General features: G+C 35.0%; 1 protein-coding gene across 1 annotated transcript in view; it reads left to right on the forward strand.

The window, feature by feature from the left end:
- The first annotated feature begins 534 nt into the window (after window positions 1–534).
- Window positions 535–21,195, forward strand: part of LOC148954644 (phosducin-like protein 3) — a 48,518-nt gene continuing 27,857 nt past the window's right edge. The window contains exon 1 of the mRNA XM_089087179.1: window positions 535–739. Within this exon, the coding sequence (XP_088943305.1) occupies window positions 554–739 (186 nt within the window). The 5' untranslated portion in view covers window positions 535–553. The remainder of the gene's footprint in view (window positions 740–21,195) is intronic.

Below are 21,195 nucleotides of genomic sequence, written 5' to 3' on the forward strand. Positions count from 1 at the left end.
TTCCGCACGGCCCAACAAATTCCTGTTTTGTCATATTGTTCTTGTATGTTTTTAGCCAACCATTTAAAAATCCTTACTAAAATAGAGGTTGAACGGGCTTGGTGATGTGGAGTTTTTATTATTATTTTTAATCAGAAAAATCGGCGCGCCGTGGCGCGCCACCGGTCTAAAATCGGTAGCGCGCCGCTAAAAAAATTTCGGCGCGCCTAGCGCCGTGCCGCCGCCGATACTAAATCACACATTCGCCGCCGTCATTTCGGCACGGCGCGGCTTCGGGGACTAATCGGAATGGTTTAGCTGTTGGCTCTTTTGATTCATACGTCTGCAAAAAGGACTAATAATTCCTTTCTGCAAATACATTTATTTGTTTATTATTTCTGGTTACCAGAACTGGTAGCTAGAAAAAAATAATAAGAAAAAATAGAAGACAGATTCTCTCTAGTTTTCGCTTTTCATTCTATTTCTCATACTCATTATATTTTTGGGATCAGCACCAGTCAAATTGCGCTAGCGGTAAATTTTAAACTGAAAAAGCGTGGGCTGAGTTTCTAAAATGGAGGAATTATCAGCTAAGCTTCAGAAGACTTTAGTTACTACTGCACAAGCTGTTGAAGAACAACTTGATGCAGAGTTAAAGAAACTTGAAAAGCCAACTGAGGATGATTTAGAAGAGATCAGGAAGAGAAGAATTGAAGCTATGAAGCAAAGACAGAAACAATTAATGGAATGGAGGCAACTGGTAAACTTTATTTGGACTACTTTTGCCTGCTCTTGTAATATTGGTTTACAGAGTATATTAGCGGCTCCACAGAAGGGAGTTTTTTTTAATAAAATAGAAGTAGGATCATTACATTCCTCATATCATTGCCTACATTCTTTACAGTTATCATAGCATAGGCCTACTTGTGGTTTTTGACCACATACCACTAGAATATACCCTGAGCATTAATAAGCTGAGATGGTATTTTAAAGTACCTTCCTTCACTTGTTTCCCCTCCAGATAACCCTTGCTGAGCTTTTAACAATCTTGATGATATAAAATGAAATCTTACCATTTTTGCTCAAATAAGGCAGAAAAAAGTGTTTTAAGCCTCACACCTTTGCTCAATCACAGAATTTTACAGATTTTTAAAGAAGAAATTTACAAGATTTTTAAAGAAGAGTAAGTCTATTTCTTGAATTTAGAACAAACCTTTTAAATTTAAATTTAGTATCCTCAGGAAAGTAAGCATGATATTTGGAATGAGCTTAATATAAAAGAAGGGTACTTGTATGATATACCCCCAACCACTCAAGAAGTGAAGTTAGGTTATTCCTAATAAAATATACCTAAGTATGATAAAAATATAATACTTTAGAAACAAATTTGGGCTATATATTTGAACATTAGGGGGTGGGGGCAAAGTACAGCAGGTCTGCATGAAAAATGTGTTAGCTACAATTATTCTGCATATTATGGAGCACAAATTGTTTTCTGACTTCACACTATCCAAATACTTTACCCCCACCCAAATTTGCAAATATATAGGCCAAATTGTACATTTCCCATCTATTCTGTCACTTCTCTTTGTCTTTTCTCATGCTAAGTTGAAAGAAATCAATTTACAGTGTGTCAATGGATGCACAACTTCAGTGGTTGGGGGGTATATCATACAAGTAGCAAAAAAAGAACAAAAATGGTTTTTTTTTTTTTAAGGCTAAACAAATATACAAAAAAAAATCATCAAATATTTCAAAGGACAACTGCCTCCCTTCTTAAGTGCAAACAAAAAAGTAAAACAAATGCAGAGAGTCAGTGTGAAAAAAAAATTAAAAGATGAATAAGATCCAATAAAAGTCAAAATTAGAAGAATTAAAACCAAATACCAACCAAAAGCAAGTCACTCACCAATATCCACAGTTTGCACATAATATCAAAGGATACTAGCAAATGACTGGCCAATGAAAGAAAATTTATTTACCCAAAGAAATAAACCAGCAATGAAATAACTGGGAGAACTCTGTCATTTGATTTCAGATTTTAATAATTTGTGTTTTTGCACAAACCCTTTGAGATCTGTGTGGTTGATGACATGTTTCATTATGTGAATACAAAGGTGATTCAGTGTTTATTTCAGGGATGAGTAAGTATTGACTTCTCTTAAAAGAAACCCAAAGTATGAGTTATTTATTCTTAAATCATGAGTAATTGAGTAATGAGTAATTTATTCTTAAACAAGAATGAGTAATTTATTCTTAATTCACCACTATCTCCACTCAAAGCTATACCTAAATTTTGGTATTTATAAATCTCAAGAGCCTCTCTGTAGTGCTGGACAATACATTTTTTGTGTGAAATTAAACTAGCCTGGTTAAATAAAATAGTACAACCTGGGCATGGGGGGGGGGCTGAATGATGCTGCCGTATTTTTATATTTTTGTTCTGAGGTTTCTATTATATATCATTAAAAGTACCAATTATACAAGGTTTGCCCCCCCTGGAATTCAGCTTATGGGTGCCCATGAACCTGGGTGGTCATAATGTGTTCTGCACTAGTAGAGCCAACATTTCTGTTTTTTTTTAAGTGTCTAATTGTGTGTGTGTCTAATTAAGTGTGTTATCAATTTACGTAGAATGCTAAGCTATTCTATCTGTAAGCTATTGCTTAGTCCTTTTGATGTACCAAAGATGACAAGATCATGGAAATCTGTAAACACTGGTGTTTCCTCTTTTCAGGATAGTGCGCTTACCTTGATGAATCTGTGAACTGATGGTTTACTATGAAAAACCCTATTTTTGTCATTTTTTCTTTATATTATGGCAAGCCAGTGTGGTTTAAGAAATCATCTTTGGAACAAGCTTAAAATAATAGATCTTCTGGTACTGCTTTTATTTTATTAGAGTGTTTGCTTATGAAGCATAGAACCACTAAACTGATACTAGTTCCTTTTCTGAACTAAGTAGTATAATAACAAAAGAGTAATAACAATTAATTTCTTATTAAACACTCTTTCAAAATATAAAACATGTATAGGTATAAGTCCAAGGCATAGCTACTAAGCAGCAAAGTAATATACACCCAAGGTTGTATACAATTTTGAATTTTCAGGAATGAATCCAGAACCTAAAATATACCCTCAAAATGGGTTATCAAACCACTATCTCTGGCCTTTCAAATTTCATTGGCATAAAAATTGAATAGAAGACATCTTTAAAAATTTTGACAAAAAAACCCTTAATTTTGGGTTTTTAGTTTCTTTCTTTGCCTGTAGGTTTTGGAAACTCACTTCCTATAATCATAGCAGGATTTTAAGCCATATAGAGGATCTTTTTTCTAAATTTAAGAAACTGTTGCACTAATTATTAGGATTTTGTAAATGAGGATTGAAGATATTGTTGTCTATGGTCACTGTGGAAAAAATGGCTACATAATATTCCAAAAACAAGGATTGCCACTATGAAAATTGCAACCCATCCCCCCTTATAGTCCCAAATATAGCCTTAATAACATATTCATCAATTGTTCTTCATTTGCTTGAACCATTTTGCTTGTCTTTGGTAATGCATATTTTATGCTTAGATAAGAACATAAAATAACAAGATTATTATTTAAAAATGACATAAAAACATGGACAATAATGGAAGGAAACATGAAACTCTAATTAATAGAAATGTTTTGTAAATTATAAAATAAGAATTTCATTTTTATAGCATTTTCTTGTAGTTTTGTATGTACCAAAGGCCAATGCCTGGCCCCTATAGAGGGTGGGGCATAATTTTTTCATGATAGCATCCATTGTATTTGAAAAGAATATTGATTTTGTAGCTGAATGGTGATACTCTTCTGTTATTACAGTGTGTCCTTAAGAAGAGGACATACTTTTTGCACAATCACAAAATTCAAAATGAGAAAATGAGACAAAAAAGGATAAAATTATCAATAGATAGAAAGTCAAATCAAGAACATTTTGAAATGAGGTAAAAAATGATTTGTGTAGAAGGGTGTGTAGAAACCCCTAACCACCGTTTCTAAACAGAAACTACCTGAATAAGTGTTTGATCATCACTAGTTAAAAATAAAGGAGATAAAAAAAATAAATAAAAATTACTCTACTCACTTAAAATCTTTGGTTTGCTGAATATGTTGGGAACAGCTTCCCATCAGTTTATAAGAATTTTTTTAGAAAGACTTGAACACTCGTTTCAGGGAGAATAGGAGTCATGGAAAATTTTGGCAATGTTGCATGACAAGTTGTTATGTCACCTTTTACTCACCTCTTGAGACATTTGGGACACACATGTCCATAAGAGATCATTATTTTTGAAAAGAGCATAAAAAAGCCTTTATTGGCATATTCACTTTCATTTTTAATTTACTATTACTTTAACAGAAAATTAATTGATATGTTCTATTTTTAAAGTAAAAATGTAACAATAACATTTATAGTTTCCCAAGGTATTTAGGGAGCAGAGGGGTTTTAAAGGAAGAAAGCGTTCATGAGCATTAGTGGAGTAATACAAAATAGCATGTGTTATGCCTTAAATGATGTATGTTAATTACCAAAGTGAGCATGTATAGCTTAAAGTATTTCTTTTGAACCAAATACTTATATGAAAATATTATGAATATAAATTGTTGTGTTGTTAAAATTGGTTTCAAGTAATGTTGCTCTTATTCCCTAGTCCTTCAAGACAGAGAATCTTTTATGTAGGTAGCATGTATTATGAAGGTAACATCTATTTTGAGTCATTTGTACTTAAAATTGATGTTTTCACAAACAAAACGTTGATCATCCCCAAAAGTTAAACATTACACTTCTTATTTGTTTTACAATATTTTTACAAGAATGTTATCACTGTTTTACCAATGGATTGTTTTGGGTACCTGACCAGAAAATGTGGGTCAATCCCACTTTCTAGGGTATTAATGAGAGAAAGGTAGAGATAACTAGGACATGCTCTGTGGATAAAGGATGATAGATTCACCAAGATTGTCCTTGTCAGGCAACCGCCTTGGGCCAAACAAAAACCAGGCTGCCCCTGGATGGGGTGGGAGTATATCGTAAGGAAAGATTTAAAGGAAACAAGGACTTATTGAGAGGGTGTAAACAGGGAGGCTTTGAATAGATTGTGATGAAGGAGGAGCATGTGTAGCTGTGTTGGCCTCAGGCGGATTAGTGCTGCAGTGAGTTGTTAGTGGCAGTAGTTATCATTTTGTTTTTAAAGTTTTGGTTACTATTAGCCTATGTCACTCCTTACTTAAAGTTTGTTAGCACAAACTGTTTGAAGACAAAAAGGTCTTAAGCTAGAAAGAGGGAAAAATAATCAGTGCAAAAACTACAAAGCAATATTCTAGCTGCCTTGCTTCATATGACAAAAATTTGATGTTTCAGTCTCAGTCCTTTTAATTCCTATCTTACAGGAATATTTTCATTTTACAGATCATAGCGTTGACATTTTAGCAGATTTTGATTGTCACACCTTTGAGACAATTGGGAAAGGATATTTAAATGGTTCTGCAAAAACTTCTTTTCTAGAAATTTGTGTTAGTATTTGAAAATAAAATAAGTCAAGTATAAAAACCAGGCAAGTTTTACCCAGAATCCTGTATAGTCTAACCACAGATCTCCTTACCATAACTTCTATCCTCCACAAACCCTCACTGCTCAGTAAGGAAAAGTACCTTTGTTTTCAGAAATTTGGGCAAGGTTGTCCTCCCAAAGAGATTCCAAAAGTGAAAAACAATAAACCACCAGGACATTATAAATTTTGGTAGTATTGGGTGTTCTATGCAAGTGAGCCTCAAACTGGACAATAAATGAATACTTTGTTTGGCTTTAGAATGCTCACAGTGTAGTTCTAGCGTCATATTTGCAATTAGTGACTTCCAACAACGAGTAAGATCAACTTTGGGGGAAATAAAGAAAACATTTATGAAACTTTTGCCTATTGCAATGTTCTTGTTCTGGACCTATATACTATCATGTTGCCTAGTAACCAGCAAGCTCAGAAAGTCTTGAGTATATTTTGGGTAGGAAATTGACAGCCATTTATTAATAAATTTAGACTTTGTGCTTTTTTTATTATAGAATATCCATTTTGCAATTTCAGCCTCATGAATCCCCCAAATCAAAATTATGGACTATAATGCAAATTGGTAATTACTTGTGTTTTAACTGGTAGGCACTTGTGCAAGTGGTAAGAAAAAGAGGACAAGAAGGGGACATTCCCTTGCAAAAGACTGGAGAGAAGAAATTAGAAATTTATTCAATAAAAATGACTTTTTCATTCTACTCATGATGAATCTTCTGATACTCCTCCCCTAGACCCCCCCTCCACTCAACTATAGAAGATTTATATAGTAATTCCTGCATATATCCAAAGCAGCTGAAATCCTTCTTGAATGCTCCATCTAAAGCCCCTGTCCTCAAAAGAAGAAAAATAATAGTAAAAAATCCTAATGTTTGGGCCTGGGTACACTTTTCTTTGACAAAAAAAAATCCCACTTCAAAAAACCACTCTGAATTATTCTGAATCTGAGGATATGTGTGCAAAACTTTCATTTACTAAATCAGTGAATTTTTTTATAGAAAAGTTGACTAATCTGAGGAAATATTTTATATAGTACAAAAATAAAAGATATAACTTATCAATGTGAACTCAAGACCTTTTTTAACAGACTTTCTATGTACTTGATTGGGGAGATTTGAAACCCCACATAGCCTTGTATCTCAGGGTTTTAAGACTAGAGAAAAAGAAACTCCTTCAAATGCAAGAATTCAATAAGTCAAACAAGTTTTATAATCCCACTTGAACAATTTCTCATACAATTTAATTTTTTTTTTTTTTTTTTTTTTTTTTTTTTTTTTTGTAGAATCACAGCAATTAGCCAATCAAAATAATTTTTAGATACACTAGGTTCGAACTCTTATTGGCTTACATATGGCCAATATTCTTTTCAGGAGAAAATCTGACAAATATCTGGCAAAAAGAAATTTCTGTCCATATTCTGAAGAGAAATAACTGTTGACATGCATTAATGTGCAAGGGAACTCAGTTCAGAGAGGCAAAAAAGGAAGAAAGTTGATAAATAAAAAAGTATTACAAAATATTTGATACATTTAATATAACAAGCCTTTTTAAGAAACTCATAAGACAAGCAATGCAGCTATTTAAAATTGTGAATGTCTACACAGACATAAATGGACTAAATAAAAAAAAGAAAAGTCTGTTTTGGTTGGTAAATTCTGCAGAATCTAAAGCTGGATAAGAACATGTATTTGAGTTTTGTCCAATTGGTTGTCATCAACTAGGAAATTAGCTAGAAAATCTGTACTTTTCATTTCTTGGTTGTGTCGTATGTTCTCAAGGAAATAGAATTTTGTGTATTACATATTGACTGCAATAAAAGTTTAAAACATTCAGCCTCTATCACATGAAAGACCTACAGAATGTGTGATAAAATTTCACAAAGGTGATAAAAGTTAGCAGCTGAGTGCAAAGATGACATTTGCAAATTTTCACCAGTGGCAAGATTCAAGCATAAACGTGTTATCAAATAAAGAAGCCACAAGTTTAGAGACATAATTTGAAAAATAAGAAAATTAATAGCCTGGTTCTCATTAAGCTCTGCAACAATTTGCTTGTAATTTATTTTCAGTATATTTTATGAGTTGATAAAAGGCAACAAGTCCCTTTTTCAGAAGAAGATGGTATGAAATAGCTATTTATGGTGGTTGATTGCCTATAAAGCTGGTATTTGTTTTAACTTGGCTACATGCATAAATAGATATACACAAACCATGCTCACAAAACGTCTACATAAGCAGTGGACTCATTAACATGAGTCTACTGTTTCTTAGGGTAAGTCCTCATTTTTTTTTTTTGGGGGGGGGTCAGGTCAAACAGCAAAAATAAGTAAAATTCTTAACAAAATAGAGCCAAATAAGATAGAATTTTTAAGTACAACCTTAATGTCCCAGGTTTTCCCCTGCATGGGGTGAACAATCCTATCTTGGATGCAACCATATTCCTTAAACAGTTACAACAACCCCAGGCAGCAGCCACAAATGATTCTAATGCAGCATTTGTAAAAGATTGGAACAAAATTTTGGACAACTGGATAGTTTACCAAAATGTGGTCTAAAGTGGGATCTAAGTTATTTTTTAAACATGCCATTACTTACTACTATAACTACTACCAACAAATCCCTGCAACATCAAGCCATCTAAGGCCAACACAGCTACACATACCCCTCCTTCATCCCAATCGATTTAAAGCCTCTCTCTTTACACTCTCCCAAGAAGTTCTAGTTTCCGTTAAATCCTTCCTGACGGACCACTCCTACCCGATTGGCTGACGACCTGCTGTTCATCTGGCTCTAGATGGTTGGCTAAAAAGGACAATCTTTAGCAATCTATCATCCTTCAATTGCAGATTGTTTCCTAACCATCTCGACCTTTCTTTCCTAACAGCCCTAGAAAGTGAGATAGAGCTATATAGCTAGTTCTATATTGCCTTAGAAAGTGAGATAGGACAATCTTTAGCAATCTATCATCCTTCAATTGCAGATTGTTTCCTAACCATCTCGACCTTTCTTTCCTAACAGCCCAAGAAAGTGAGATAGAGCTATAGAGCTATTTCTATATTGCATTAGAAAGTGAGATAGGACAATCTTTAGCAATCTATCATCCTTCACTTGCAGAGTGTTTCCTAACCATCTCGACCTTTCTTTCCTAACAGCCCTAGAAAGTGAGATAGAGCTATATAGCTAGGGCTATATTGCCTTAGAAAGTGAGATAGGACAATCTTTAGCAATCTATCATCCTTCAATTGCAGATTGTTTCCTAACCATCTCGACCTTTCTTTCCTAACAGCCCTAGAAAGTGAGATAGAGCTATATAGCTAGGGCTATATAGCCCTAGAAAGTGAGATAGGACAATCTTTAGAAATCTATCATCCTTCAATTGCAGATTGTTTCCTAACCATCTCGACCTTTCTTTCCTAACAGCCCTAGAAAGTGAGATAGAGCTATATTTTTCTTACAGCTTACTATTTGAAATACGATTATTCAGACAGGTACCCAAAAAAATCTGCAGACAATTCCACTGGAAAACATCTAGCAAATCCTCCTCCTCTTTTCTGGCTTGACAAAGATATTCCAGCCATTCAATGCAACAGCTGCAATAAGTGAATTTGTATAGGTTGTCTAGATATATCCAGGTCTCAGTATGATCTATTGACTAAGATGAAGAGAAGCAAATTCCTCTGTGTAAATTGAGAATGTCTCTAAGTGAAAGAGCCTCCTGAGAAAGAATTTAACATTTAAAAAAATTCGAGGCATATGACACCAATCACGTAGTATATAAACATACTTTTGCAATGATGTCTTATGCTTGTCACTTTACTGAAATCCCTCCTTGGGAAATTCACCCATCATACTGTCAAGCAGATCTTATTCCTACAATCAAAAAGCTGGTACCCAATCCTTTAGTGTCAAATATTTTTGCTGAACATATCTCTGAGCATTACCTTAGTTAGTCATAGAAAAATTTATAGACCTATAGATGGGTATGCACATGGTGAGAAAACAGGAGCAGCTCTGGAGCATCAGGAGCATCCTCTCTCTTGAACCTTAATCTTTATGCTCCCCTGCCACTAGGATCCTTCACTTTATCTGCTGAATTGTGTGCTATTTGCCTTGCCTTAAATGAGGCCATATATAATTGCATAGAGACAGAAAAATATTGTTGTTTAATGCACCCCAAATCAACAAATCATCTGCTCTAAAATATCATTAGAGTTACTGATGATATTTAGTGATTACCTAAACAACATAAAAAAAAACTCAAACGAAAGTAAGCCAGGAGCTGTGGGGGTTATGGCATATAATTATTTCTAAATGTTGATCAGATGACTTTAAGGAAAAAGGGGTGTTAGCTGCCCTCTAATCTTTTTGATCACTTTAAAAAGGGAACTATAACTTTCCATTCTGATTGAAATGAGCCCTTTCCTGATATTTTAGGACCATTGGTTTGATACAATAAACCCTGTAAAGATAAAATAAAACTTTCATCTGTGATGTATCTTCTGGTAAAAAATACCAAATTCCACATTTTTACAGATGGGACCTTGAAACTTTTACAATAGTTCTCTGATATTCTGAATCTGATGGTGTGATATTCATTATGATTCCTTGACTTTTGGAGGATGTTTCTCCCCTTTTCCGGAAATCAGGCAAGTTTTCTCAGGTTTGTAGGTTTTGACAATTGATGGGTAATACTGAACTTAATGAATCTTATATTTTTGGAATCAGCACAATAGGTCAAATCTTTCTAATAAGCCAATCTTTTTATATATCTGTTGATATTAAAATCCAGTTTTTTAGAGTTTCGGTTATTACTGAGCTGCATTGCTCCTTACTTACAGTTTGTTCCCACAAACTGTTCAATTAAAAAGCAGCTACTGAACCTTCAGGCAAAAGGCATCAAGTACATTGAAACAGCTGATCTACTAGCTGCCAAGGCCAAATCTATAACCTTAAGATTATCCTTCAAATAAAATACAAGGGATATAATTATATAGAGAACTCAAACAAGTCACAACTAACCAATGCCATCACCCCTCTACTTAAGACATCAAACAGCTCTATATCTCAGACAGAAATCTGGTGGTATTGTTTTCAATAGGATTTTATTTAAATAGAGGTTACATCATTCTCAACTGTTTCACCCTTACTTCTCAACTGGTGAAGCTTCCCAACATATCTTGTTTGAATTCCATCTGCTTTTTGAGTAGCCCGAAAATACCAGATACATTCAATACAATTCTGAATTCTGACCTATCTCCTATTTTGATAAAATTATAATATAATAATATAATATAGATTTATTACCTGCCAAAAAAGTAAAAGATACAATGGGTGACTGAGTATAAAAAAGTAAAAAAAATGAAAAAAGAAAAAAAAAGACAAACAACAAAGTACGGTTTAACACGAATATATACAATGAAATGGGTCCTCAACATCGACATTCAAATAACACATTCAACTCAAGTCTGTCCCTGAAGAGTTACCCAAGGATGACCTAGAGTCATGAACGTTTTATGAAAACTCGCTACTCTGGCAGGAACTGCCAAGGCAGGGTCTATCAATCGAAATCTACTGATCAAATACCGGTTTTTGGACCATGGTGGTATTCCAAGCAGATACTTAGCATATTCAAAATAAATCGTGTGCAACTTTTTCTTCTCTGTCTGTGTGAAGCAACTCCAAAACGGAGAGATGTAGAGAAAGCTCGGTAAAACAAATGCATTATACAATCGGGCTAAAATATCACGACTAAATCTCGCCTTGCTCAGGACAAGCTTTCCATATGCAGAACGAACTTTTCTAAGGGTATCGGCGATAATAAGTACGCGTGTGGCCTTGAGTGACGTACCGATCGGGACTCCAAGGTAAGTAATTGATGGAACAGGTTTGATTTCCGTATCATCTAGCATAACGCATATGTCCTCAGTCGACACTTTATAATTGAAAAATAACAATTCAGTTTTCGATGGATTAAATGTATGGCCGACACGAGCATATTCTACCTTTAATGCACTAAAACAACTCTTTATTCCATTCAGGGTTCTACTAATGTTTAAAATGTCGTCAGCATAACCTATGAGCGACACGTCAATCCCACATAAAATACACGTTGTTGGTGCTTCATGTTGCACTTCGATTACGGAATTATTGAATAAATCTGGTGAATTTACTGCTCCTTGCCTAATACCCTTATTCACTGGTATATCAATTTCTAAAAGCATATCACAATCCCAACCAGGACACTTTATACTAACACAAAGATTGCTATATATTGAATCAAGGGTTCCGATGACCGTATTATCTACGCCTCTCTCTGCTGCAAAGAGTTATATATGTTTATGGATAGACAACTCAAAAGCACGGGCAACATCAGGGGCTGCTAAAACTAAAGAATAATTTTTATTATCATCTTCAGTCAGTATGGACACCAGCAAGTAAAGGGCATGATCATATCCACGTGATCGCTGGAACCCAGACTGGTGTGGGGGAACCAAGCACTTGCTTCTAGTTTCGTCACGAATAAGAAGCTCAAATAGTTTACATAGTGTAGTCGACACAGGAATGGGCCTATATGAAGAGCACTGGGAGGGAGGCTTCCCTGGTTTGAGAATAGGTGTTATTACACCAATGCAAAAGGTATCCGGGACAATACCTCAGGTAACGATAATTTGGAACAATAATGATACATGTTCAAGAAGTTGTTCACTACCATAGAGTAAATGCTGCCAACAAATTTTATCGAAATCTCTCGACAATTACTTTTTTAGCTTCTTCAGGCATTCACGCATTATACTTCTATTAACTACCATGTTCTCTATTGACAGCTTTAGCACTTCATCTAGCTCACTCCGGTAAGAATTCCGTAGCGCTTGGTCAGGACTTTTGAACTAATCGGTGAAGTAAGTATTCCAGGCCTCTTTTGTTGGAAGGGGGACCTCAGAGGTCGATTCTTTGGGCTTCACTAAATTCCGCCAAAGGAGTTTGGGATCGGACTTGCTTTTCTTGCTGTATTCATCAATTATGTCTCTACGGTGCTTAGACAAGGCTTTTGCAAAAGCATGTTTAGTATGATTCTTCACTTTCCAGACTTGCCCAAATCTTGGCTTACCACTGTCACACCATAGGTGAAACCAGAACTTTGCAGTCTGGCATGCTTCTGTTAAATTTAGGTTAGCGAACCATCCTCTAATTTCAGTGTTTACTCGAACTTTTCGAGAGGGTACGGCTGCTGATTCGGCACACCGAAGGGCATGGCATATTGAGGCAGAGTAAATGTTCAACAGAAGTTTCTGCTCTTCGTCCGGGATGTCACTGTTGCACATCAGCATCAGGAAAGAGACTTTGATCTTTTCAAGAATGCTATTACACACTTGTTGATTCTATTGAATCGCAGCATCTTCGAGCTTCTAATCTTGCTCAACTTTGAGCTTTGGAGCTGCGCTTTTTTTTTACTTCAGAGAATGGGCAAGCAAAACTCGAGGATATAGGTAAGTGATCGCTAAGTGTACCACCCATTAGTACCGACACAGATTCGTTCTGGACATTGAATGATGTAACAACATGGTCAAGATTAGATACAGAGCCACTGTTATGACAATAACTGAAGTTTTATCTTTATCCACAACCTTGAAGCCATCTGGTAAGACTCCTAAAGCTATTTGTGTTCTGGGACTGTCAGTGTAAGTAAGGTCGCAGTTGAAGTCGCCAATAATTAAATATTCATGACCCGACTGCTTTATTCTCAACACACATTTAGCAAGTTTCTCGCAGGATAGGTTGAATTTTCTCTCTGATCTATCATTCTTGTAATTAGTAGAAAGGTAAACACAGATCAGAACAATACCATAGACGTCCACTGCGATAAAACTGTCTTGCTGCTTGACAAGTTCGGCGGAGATGTGATCTTTAATTACAATAGCAATGGCTCAAGATGGCCTTCCTCTAAAGCTTGATTTTGCTTCTCTAATAAAGAACCGATGCTTGTCAGAGAACTTGATACAATCCAAGCTATCCTTGCTTAAGAGGTGTTCTTGTATGCAAACTATGTCATGATCCTTGGCAAATTGTTTTATAATTGGCACCTTATCACGCAGATTTCCGTTCATATTCCAAGATATTACTTTAAGAGATGTATAGGCCACCCATTGATATGTTAAAGGAGAGACAAATATACTAGTAATCCTCATGTTTCAAGTGCATGGCCCTTAAACTACCTAGTTTAATAGATCATAACAATATCCCAGTACTGTAGCCAGTGCAATAAAGAAGTGGAAGAACCTGCCCTTGGTGTTCACAGACCTCATACCTTATGAAGATGAAGCAGCCTAGTTACAAAAAACAATTTGAGCTTGAGCTTAATCTTCAATACTTGAAGACAATTTGATCTTTTCGTTTCCAAAAGTCAAGAAGCACATGAAAGGATGTAAATTGATCTGAAACTTAAGAGGGTTAAACAGCAGAAGGATTTGCAGACTTGATAACCAGTCTGATCTTCTCATGAAGAGACACTAAACTCAATAAATTTGGCTGAAAAGTAGACATCCAAGCAGCAGGACAGTAACGTGAAGAAATAAACCCAAAAAATAGATCCTGGGAGTGTGTATTTCTGCTTATGTGAGATGGAATAGAATGAATAGAATAGAACTTTATTTTAAAAATTACTATCACAGCATGATTGCCGAATTTGAATTTTACGTCCAAAAAAGCACTATATAAATCTCAAAAGCACTATACATATATATACATATCATCTTCAGAACGTGACGTTCACGTCAAACATAATTCATTGTAAAAAATACATAAAAAAAAAAAATAAATAACACTTAGTTAAAAAGTCAAAATTAAAAATAAATAGAAAACAAAAAAAATTAATGAAAATACATAAAAAATAGGATGGGTCAAAATTTAGAAATTTTTGTTGTACATATTTACGAAAGTAGGTATAAAACTTTTCGCTAACCGCGGATGGGCACAGCGTACCGGCTGAAGTTTCTCAACAGGCACTGCAACCCTGCGCGGGAGTCGTTGTGTTGTGGATTGAGGGGGGAGAAGGGTTTTGTGGGTTGGGGGGATCAGAGATTTTCTTACGAAATCCATGCTGAGTTTCTCTCTTCTTGTTTTTAGAGTTTGTATTTTAAACTTTGTCAGCAGCTCTTCATACGACATTTCTTCCTGCTTTGTTACTATCATTAGAGCTCTTTTCTGAGCTCTTTTGATCCTGGCGCTTTGCTCAATCGTCAGTCCAAAATGCCATACAGGAGCTGCATATTCCAGAATGGGGCGAATAAAAGATGTAAATATTCGGAGGGGGTGGTCTGGAGGGGTGCCATGTTTCGATATAAGCTTGAGCATCTGCAGCCCAGCATTCCCCTTTTTTACTAGAATAAATGTGTTTGCTTCCCATTTTAAATCACTGGTAATAATATGTGGAATTTGTAAGATAAATTCATGTCAAGAACCCAGCAAGGGAACACAGCTTGTGGTTTTTAGTGTCAAATTATTGTCCTTATGGTTTTAAAACATCTGTTAAATTTGACTCTTGTTTATTTCATAAAACTGTAGTTTCGTTAAATGAATAATATTTTGGAAAACGTTACAAAATTATTACTGATGCTCCATCACTTTTTGAAAAAAATAAGAAAATAGTTCCTTCTGCACCATTTGTGGTGCATATGCCATCCATAGATGTTTTGTGGGAATTTGCTTAAACAGAGGTTCTTAAGATAAGATATTTATTTCCCAAAAAATCACTATCAGAAGCCCACAAAGGGCCTAATTCAGATTTTGGAGTCAACGAATCATATGATTTCATAAAAAATGCAAAAACAACAACAAAAAAGAAAAATCACAATGAACAATCATTTGTGAGTTAATAATTTAACTGTAAAAAGTCAATTAGAAAGTTAAAAACATAAAAACTGGTCAAACTAAACTTAAACAAGTACAAGTCAGAAAATTTTTTTAAAAGAGACATAAAAGGGGGAGGGGAATAAGCGAATAAATAAAAAAAGGAACAAAATATAAATATATATATATATAAATTAAAAGGGACACTAAAAAAGTGTCAATAATTTAAGTGCATAAAGTCAATAAAAAAGTTAAGAATATAAAAACTGGTCAAAAAAAGGAGGGACAGAAATAAGTGAATGAACACAAAAAAGAGAACAAAAATATATATAAAAACTAAAAAGGACACTAAAAAGAGTGGGGGTGGGCAAAAACAAGTAAATAAATGCAAGAACCTGGGCTGCGCGCCAATAAAAAAAAAAGAAGAAAAAGAAGGGAGAAGCTAGTGGGATATTTTATTCATTTTTTCTGTGATGAAGGGGACAAAAGATTTTTCATATCTAGAGGTAACATAGCAAATGGGGGACAAAGTAAGGATGGGCTCAGAAACAGCCCAAGGTAGCCATAATCTGGATGGGGAGTGACGTTTCTGGGAAATATTTGCCATATGAGGGTTTGCTATTGCATGTTTTGCAAAACGAAGGCACAATGAAACCCTCCTGCCGTCAAGGGTTTCCAAACTAGCGTTTCTTAGGAGCAGAGAGTATGGCAACTTGCCTTCTTTAAAGATTGCTTGCAAGGCTCTTTTTTGGATTGATTCAATTTTTTCCAATTCTTTGCAAGAGATACCAGGGTGCCAAACTGGACAAGCATATTTAAGATTGGGGTGGATAAAAGACGTGTAATTCATTAAGGCATGGGAAGGAGAGACACTAAATTTATTTAGAAGCTTAAGGAGGGCAAAAGACACATTAGCTCTATGGATGATTGTCTTTAATGTGGATATCCTACTTTAAGTTCGAAGAAATTGTGACGCCAAGTAATTTAAAGAAGGACACAGAAATTTCAGGAGGCATAGGATTAAGAAAGCAGGGCAAGGATTTGCGGAAACAAATCGGCATTATTATGGACTTAAAGGGGTTTACTGTCATATCTAAGCCCAAGGCCTCATCTCCAATGTCATTGAGAATACTCATAGGGTCGCTTATTAAATTTCTGAAGCAAGTTTAAAAAGACGTTTTGTCATAAACAAACATACAACGGTCAGGAAACTCCTTCGCGAGGCTGTTAATCATGACTGAAAAAAGGAGGGGACCTAGGAGAGTGCCTTGGGGTATGCCATTGTGGACAGGGAGAGGATTTGAATAATGATGCTGGTATTTGACAACCTATAATCTATTTGTTAAGAAGGAGGCAACCAATTTCACCAGTAAGGGATCAATATGGAGTTCGCTGATAAGTTTCTCAACTATTATATTGTGGTTAATAAGGTCAAATACTTTCTGAAGGTCAATGGAAATTAAATTTAGCCTTTTGAGGCTAAATTTAGGCTTTTTGAGGATTTTCCCGAAAAGCCTAATTCTTTCCTTTTGGCCCTGTGGAAGCTTGGATTAAACCTAACCTGGACTTCGTATTGCCAAGCAAAGCTACACCATAAATGTTAAATTCCAACACCTAAATGTTGTCTTGCAAAAATGGATTAAAGAGTAAAATGACAAGGTAGAGTTTATAGCCCATATACGTTTTTAGTTGTGTCAGACAACAACTGAGGAATTTGGCTAAAATTATTGTTTTTATATTTCTGTCTTCCCTCAAGCTGCTGACCACAAATAAGGATACAAATTCTATTCTTTTCCCGATTTTGTATATTCAAATTCTACAAAATATATGATATTTTCGAAAACCTTGCAGAGTTATAACTGAAACTAATTACTATTAAAAAAAAGAGAGTAAGTAGTTTTCCAGGGCCATTTGTGGTGAATAGGGCATCTATAGGTGGTTTTTAGCAACTTATTTAGCCCTGGGCCCCAAATTGTGAAGTAGAGCTGGTCTATGTAAAGCCCTGTTTGGGAGTGGGGCCCACTTGTCACAGTAGCAGCTAATAATATTGATTGGGGGATTGTATGGTGATGCTCTTTTGTTATTACAGTGTTTCCTTGAGAAGAGGTCATAGACAACCATGAAACCTAGATTTCGTTTTATGAAAATTGCAAAAAGTTTGCCAAAAATTGAGAAAAATATAAAAGAAATAGGGCAAAATTAAAAAATAATGTGGAAAGAAAAATGGCAAGCTAGAGTTTTTGTCTGTATAACATTATGATTGTGACAGACAACAACTGGCTAAGATCTTGGAACTTAGAGAAGTTTGGCTAAGATCTTCCCCCAAGATCTTATATTTTTGGCTAAGATCTTATATTTTTGTCTTCCCCAAAGCCAAGGACCACAGATTAGTCCCATGTGTAACAAAATATTTTGGCATCTACAATTAAAACCTTTGCATTTTAATCCTAGTGACTTGCTTGTTCAACTGGAAGTAAAATCCGTTTCAGTAAGAGACGGTTGCCATTTTTTTTAGATGCTCAGACAGCTTAATTTTGGAGTAGTCTGAACTGCTATCTATGTGACAAAATTATTATATATTTTGTTTGTGAAGAACAGTTACATGGTATTATTTTCATAAACAAATACTGACCGAATTTTAGTTTTAGAAAAGAAAAAGTATATTTAAGCAAGGGTGCTTGGATTTTCTGTGTGGAGCTTGTTAAAAGTAACCCTTAGAACTATGATATTTTATTATTTGATTGTTTAACAATGATACTACCTTGAACCTAGGTATCTTGTTTTTTAAAGCCCCTATTAGCAAGTTTTCTCCAAAACTTGATTTTTAAGAGCTAAGTAACTATGCAGATTCAAACAAGAATTTTCATCTTTATAGATACAAGGCTGCAATCAATAAATGCAAAAGCAACGTTTCTAATTTCATAATAAAAGAAATATCACTAGCCACAAACAATATTTCTTGCTTTTTATTGTGTGTATTATTTGCATCAAAATCACGTTTTGATTGCCCCAAAATGCCAAGGAAGGGGAAATACCTAGTGATTTTTAGAAAACCCTAATTACACCACTTTATAAGAAAGGTGATAAGAGTGATTGTGGTAATTATCGAGGCATTGCTGTAGACAAAGTGATAAGAGAACAATAGTGCAGTTTTAGGAAGGTTAGAGGATGTGTCGACCAAGTTCTCAGTCTTAGGTTAATAACTGAGGAGTGCCTGAGTTATCAATATCTTTTGTCCTCAGTTTTATAAATTATGAGCAAGCGTTTGATTGTGATAATAGAATAGCTTTAGCGAAGGTCTTATCCTTGTATGGTATACCAAACAAATACATTAAAATGATTAGTGCTATGAACAAGAATAACACTGCTGTGGTTAAGGTAGGAAATGAGGTTAGCATCTGGTTTTGTATTAAATCAGAAGTCAAGCAGGGTTGTGTTCTATCCCCCTTTATATGGGTCATTTTGATGGACTTTGAGTGAAGGAGCACAGGAATGGTAATGAAGAACACTGGATCCAATCGGGAGGAAAAACTTTCCTGGACTTAGATTATGGTGATGATTTAAACATCCTAGATGAAAGTGTGAGCAAAATGAATGAACTTTTACAGGTTTTGCGACTTCAAGGGGCTAGAATAGGTTTGAAAATTAATTTTAAGAAGAATAAGTTGCTAAGGCTAGCAATAAGTGAAGATAAAAAGGGGACGTTGGGTAACAAAAAGATTGATCAGGTGGTCAGCTTCACTTACCTAGGTAGTATTATTTGTAAATACGGTGGGAGCAGTGAAGATGTTAAAAGTAGAGAATATGCACGGCTCAGGGTCTTCTTTCAGAGTTTAAAAAAGTTTGGAAGAATAGGAAGATAAATATGCAAACCAATATTATAATATTGGAAGCTACAGTGATAACAGTGGTCAAATATGGTTCTAAAGCATGGGTGTTGCGAAAAACAGATGCAGATTTGCTAGATATTTTCCAGAGAAATTGCCTACAGATAGTTCTGGGTACCCGGCTGACTGACCGTATTTCAAACAGTAGGCTATATGAAAAGTGCGGTTCAATCCCGCTTTCTAGGGCTATAATGAGAGAAAAGTTGAGATGGCTTGGGCTCGTTTTGCAGTGAAGGATATAGATTGCCAGATATTGTCCTTTTCAGCCAACATTCAGGGGCTAAGCAGAAAGCAGGTGTTCCGTGGTTGGGGTGAGAGGATGTCATACAGAAAGATTTAAGAGAAATGGGAAGTTCCTGGGAGGATGTAAAGAGGGAGACTTTGAATAGATTGGGATGGAGGAGGAGCGTGTGTAGCTGCGTTGACCTCAGGCAGTATGGTGCTGTGGTGAGTTGTTAGTAGGTGTATTACCAAAACGCAACCATTGACGAACTGAAACCATCTTTTTATTTGGTCTTTGAAGGACGAACTGGAAAGCAAATCAGCCAATGACACTGCAAAAAATTATTTTTGTTCAATTCAGCATTTAAAAATATGGTTTCCACTAAGCTGATTTATTTGGTATGTGGTCAAAAAAGGGCGAAATGAAACCACAGCTTACAAATAATTTACTATCTTGTCAGCCAAGGCTGTACCCAGGATTTTTTTTCGGAGGTGGTTTTACTAAAAAAAAAAAAAAAATTGGAGAGGAGGTGTTACACAAAAAACCTCAAAAACGCGTACAAAATTTGTTTATATCCATTTTTGCTACGTAGATTTGATTATCAAGCAAAACTCTAACTGTATCATTGCTGTTGCTTTATTGCATTGGGATATACCAGAGATACAACCTAATTTATTATACTTTTGTTTGTTTTGTTGTTATTGCGTGGTGAATATTATCATATTGGACTTTGTTAAGATTAATTCAAAAAAACTTCTTCCACAAGACAAGTTTTTCAAAGAAAAGTAAAGAGCTCCATTAAGCCAAGAATGAGCTGAAATAAAATCAAATAATCTTCCAAGCGTAAAACTACCACCCATCACTATCAATAACTAAATGAAACTCAAAATGAACAGAAATACAATAAATAGACAATTCAAACTCAAAACGAGCCAAAATTAACATGAGTAGGGCTGATAACCCCATGCTTTCTCAAGAACAGATCGGAATTTGCGCTTTACTGAAAACAAAAATGTTTGAAGTGTTTTCACCTTTCTTACTTTCGTAATTTTTGTTCGTTTTGAGTTTCATTTATTTATTAGTTCTTGGCTCATTCTTGGCTCAATGGACCTCTTTACTTTTCTTTGAAAAACTTGTCTTGTGGAAAAGTTATTTAAATTTATTTCTGTTTGTTTTTATTGAAATAGTCATTTTCGTGGGAAAAAAATATTGTATGTCTTTTCAGTTTTTCTTCTATAAGAATCCTTAGTATGGGTTTCGATTTGTATGTTGGAGAAACTTTTTCAACAATTTTTAATCCTGACACAAACAGTATCTTTTTATTTAACTTTATAGCTTCTGAAGTTAACCTGAAAAATTATCTATGCTCTTTGACAACCTGGATACACTTACACACTTTTTTTATTTAAATTGTAAGAGCAGAAGTAGTAATAGTAGTATTCGCAAAAGTTTCAACTTAATACCCCGAGTCGTTCTGGATATATTGCTTAGGTGTCTTATTGGCACCCCATACAATGCCTTTTGATTTATTTTAGAGCAACATGTAGCTTCACAGTATAATGTGCCAGTTGCATAATTGTGTGTTGACATGCCTAATATTTCTGAAGACATAGTTGCTGGAGCGTTCTACTATGCTGAACAAAATGACTGTTTCAAAATTTTGACTGG

Source organism: Artemia sp. Qi Xiang Cuo, chromosome 3, assembly GCF_049724085.1.
Source record: "Artemia sp. Qi Xiang Cuo chromosome 3, ASM4972408v1, whole genome shotgun sequence".
In the NCBI taxonomy this organism is placed as follows: Eukaryota; Metazoa; Arthropoda; class Branchiopoda; order Anostraca; family Artemiidae; genus Artemia; species Artemia sp. Qi Xiang Cuo.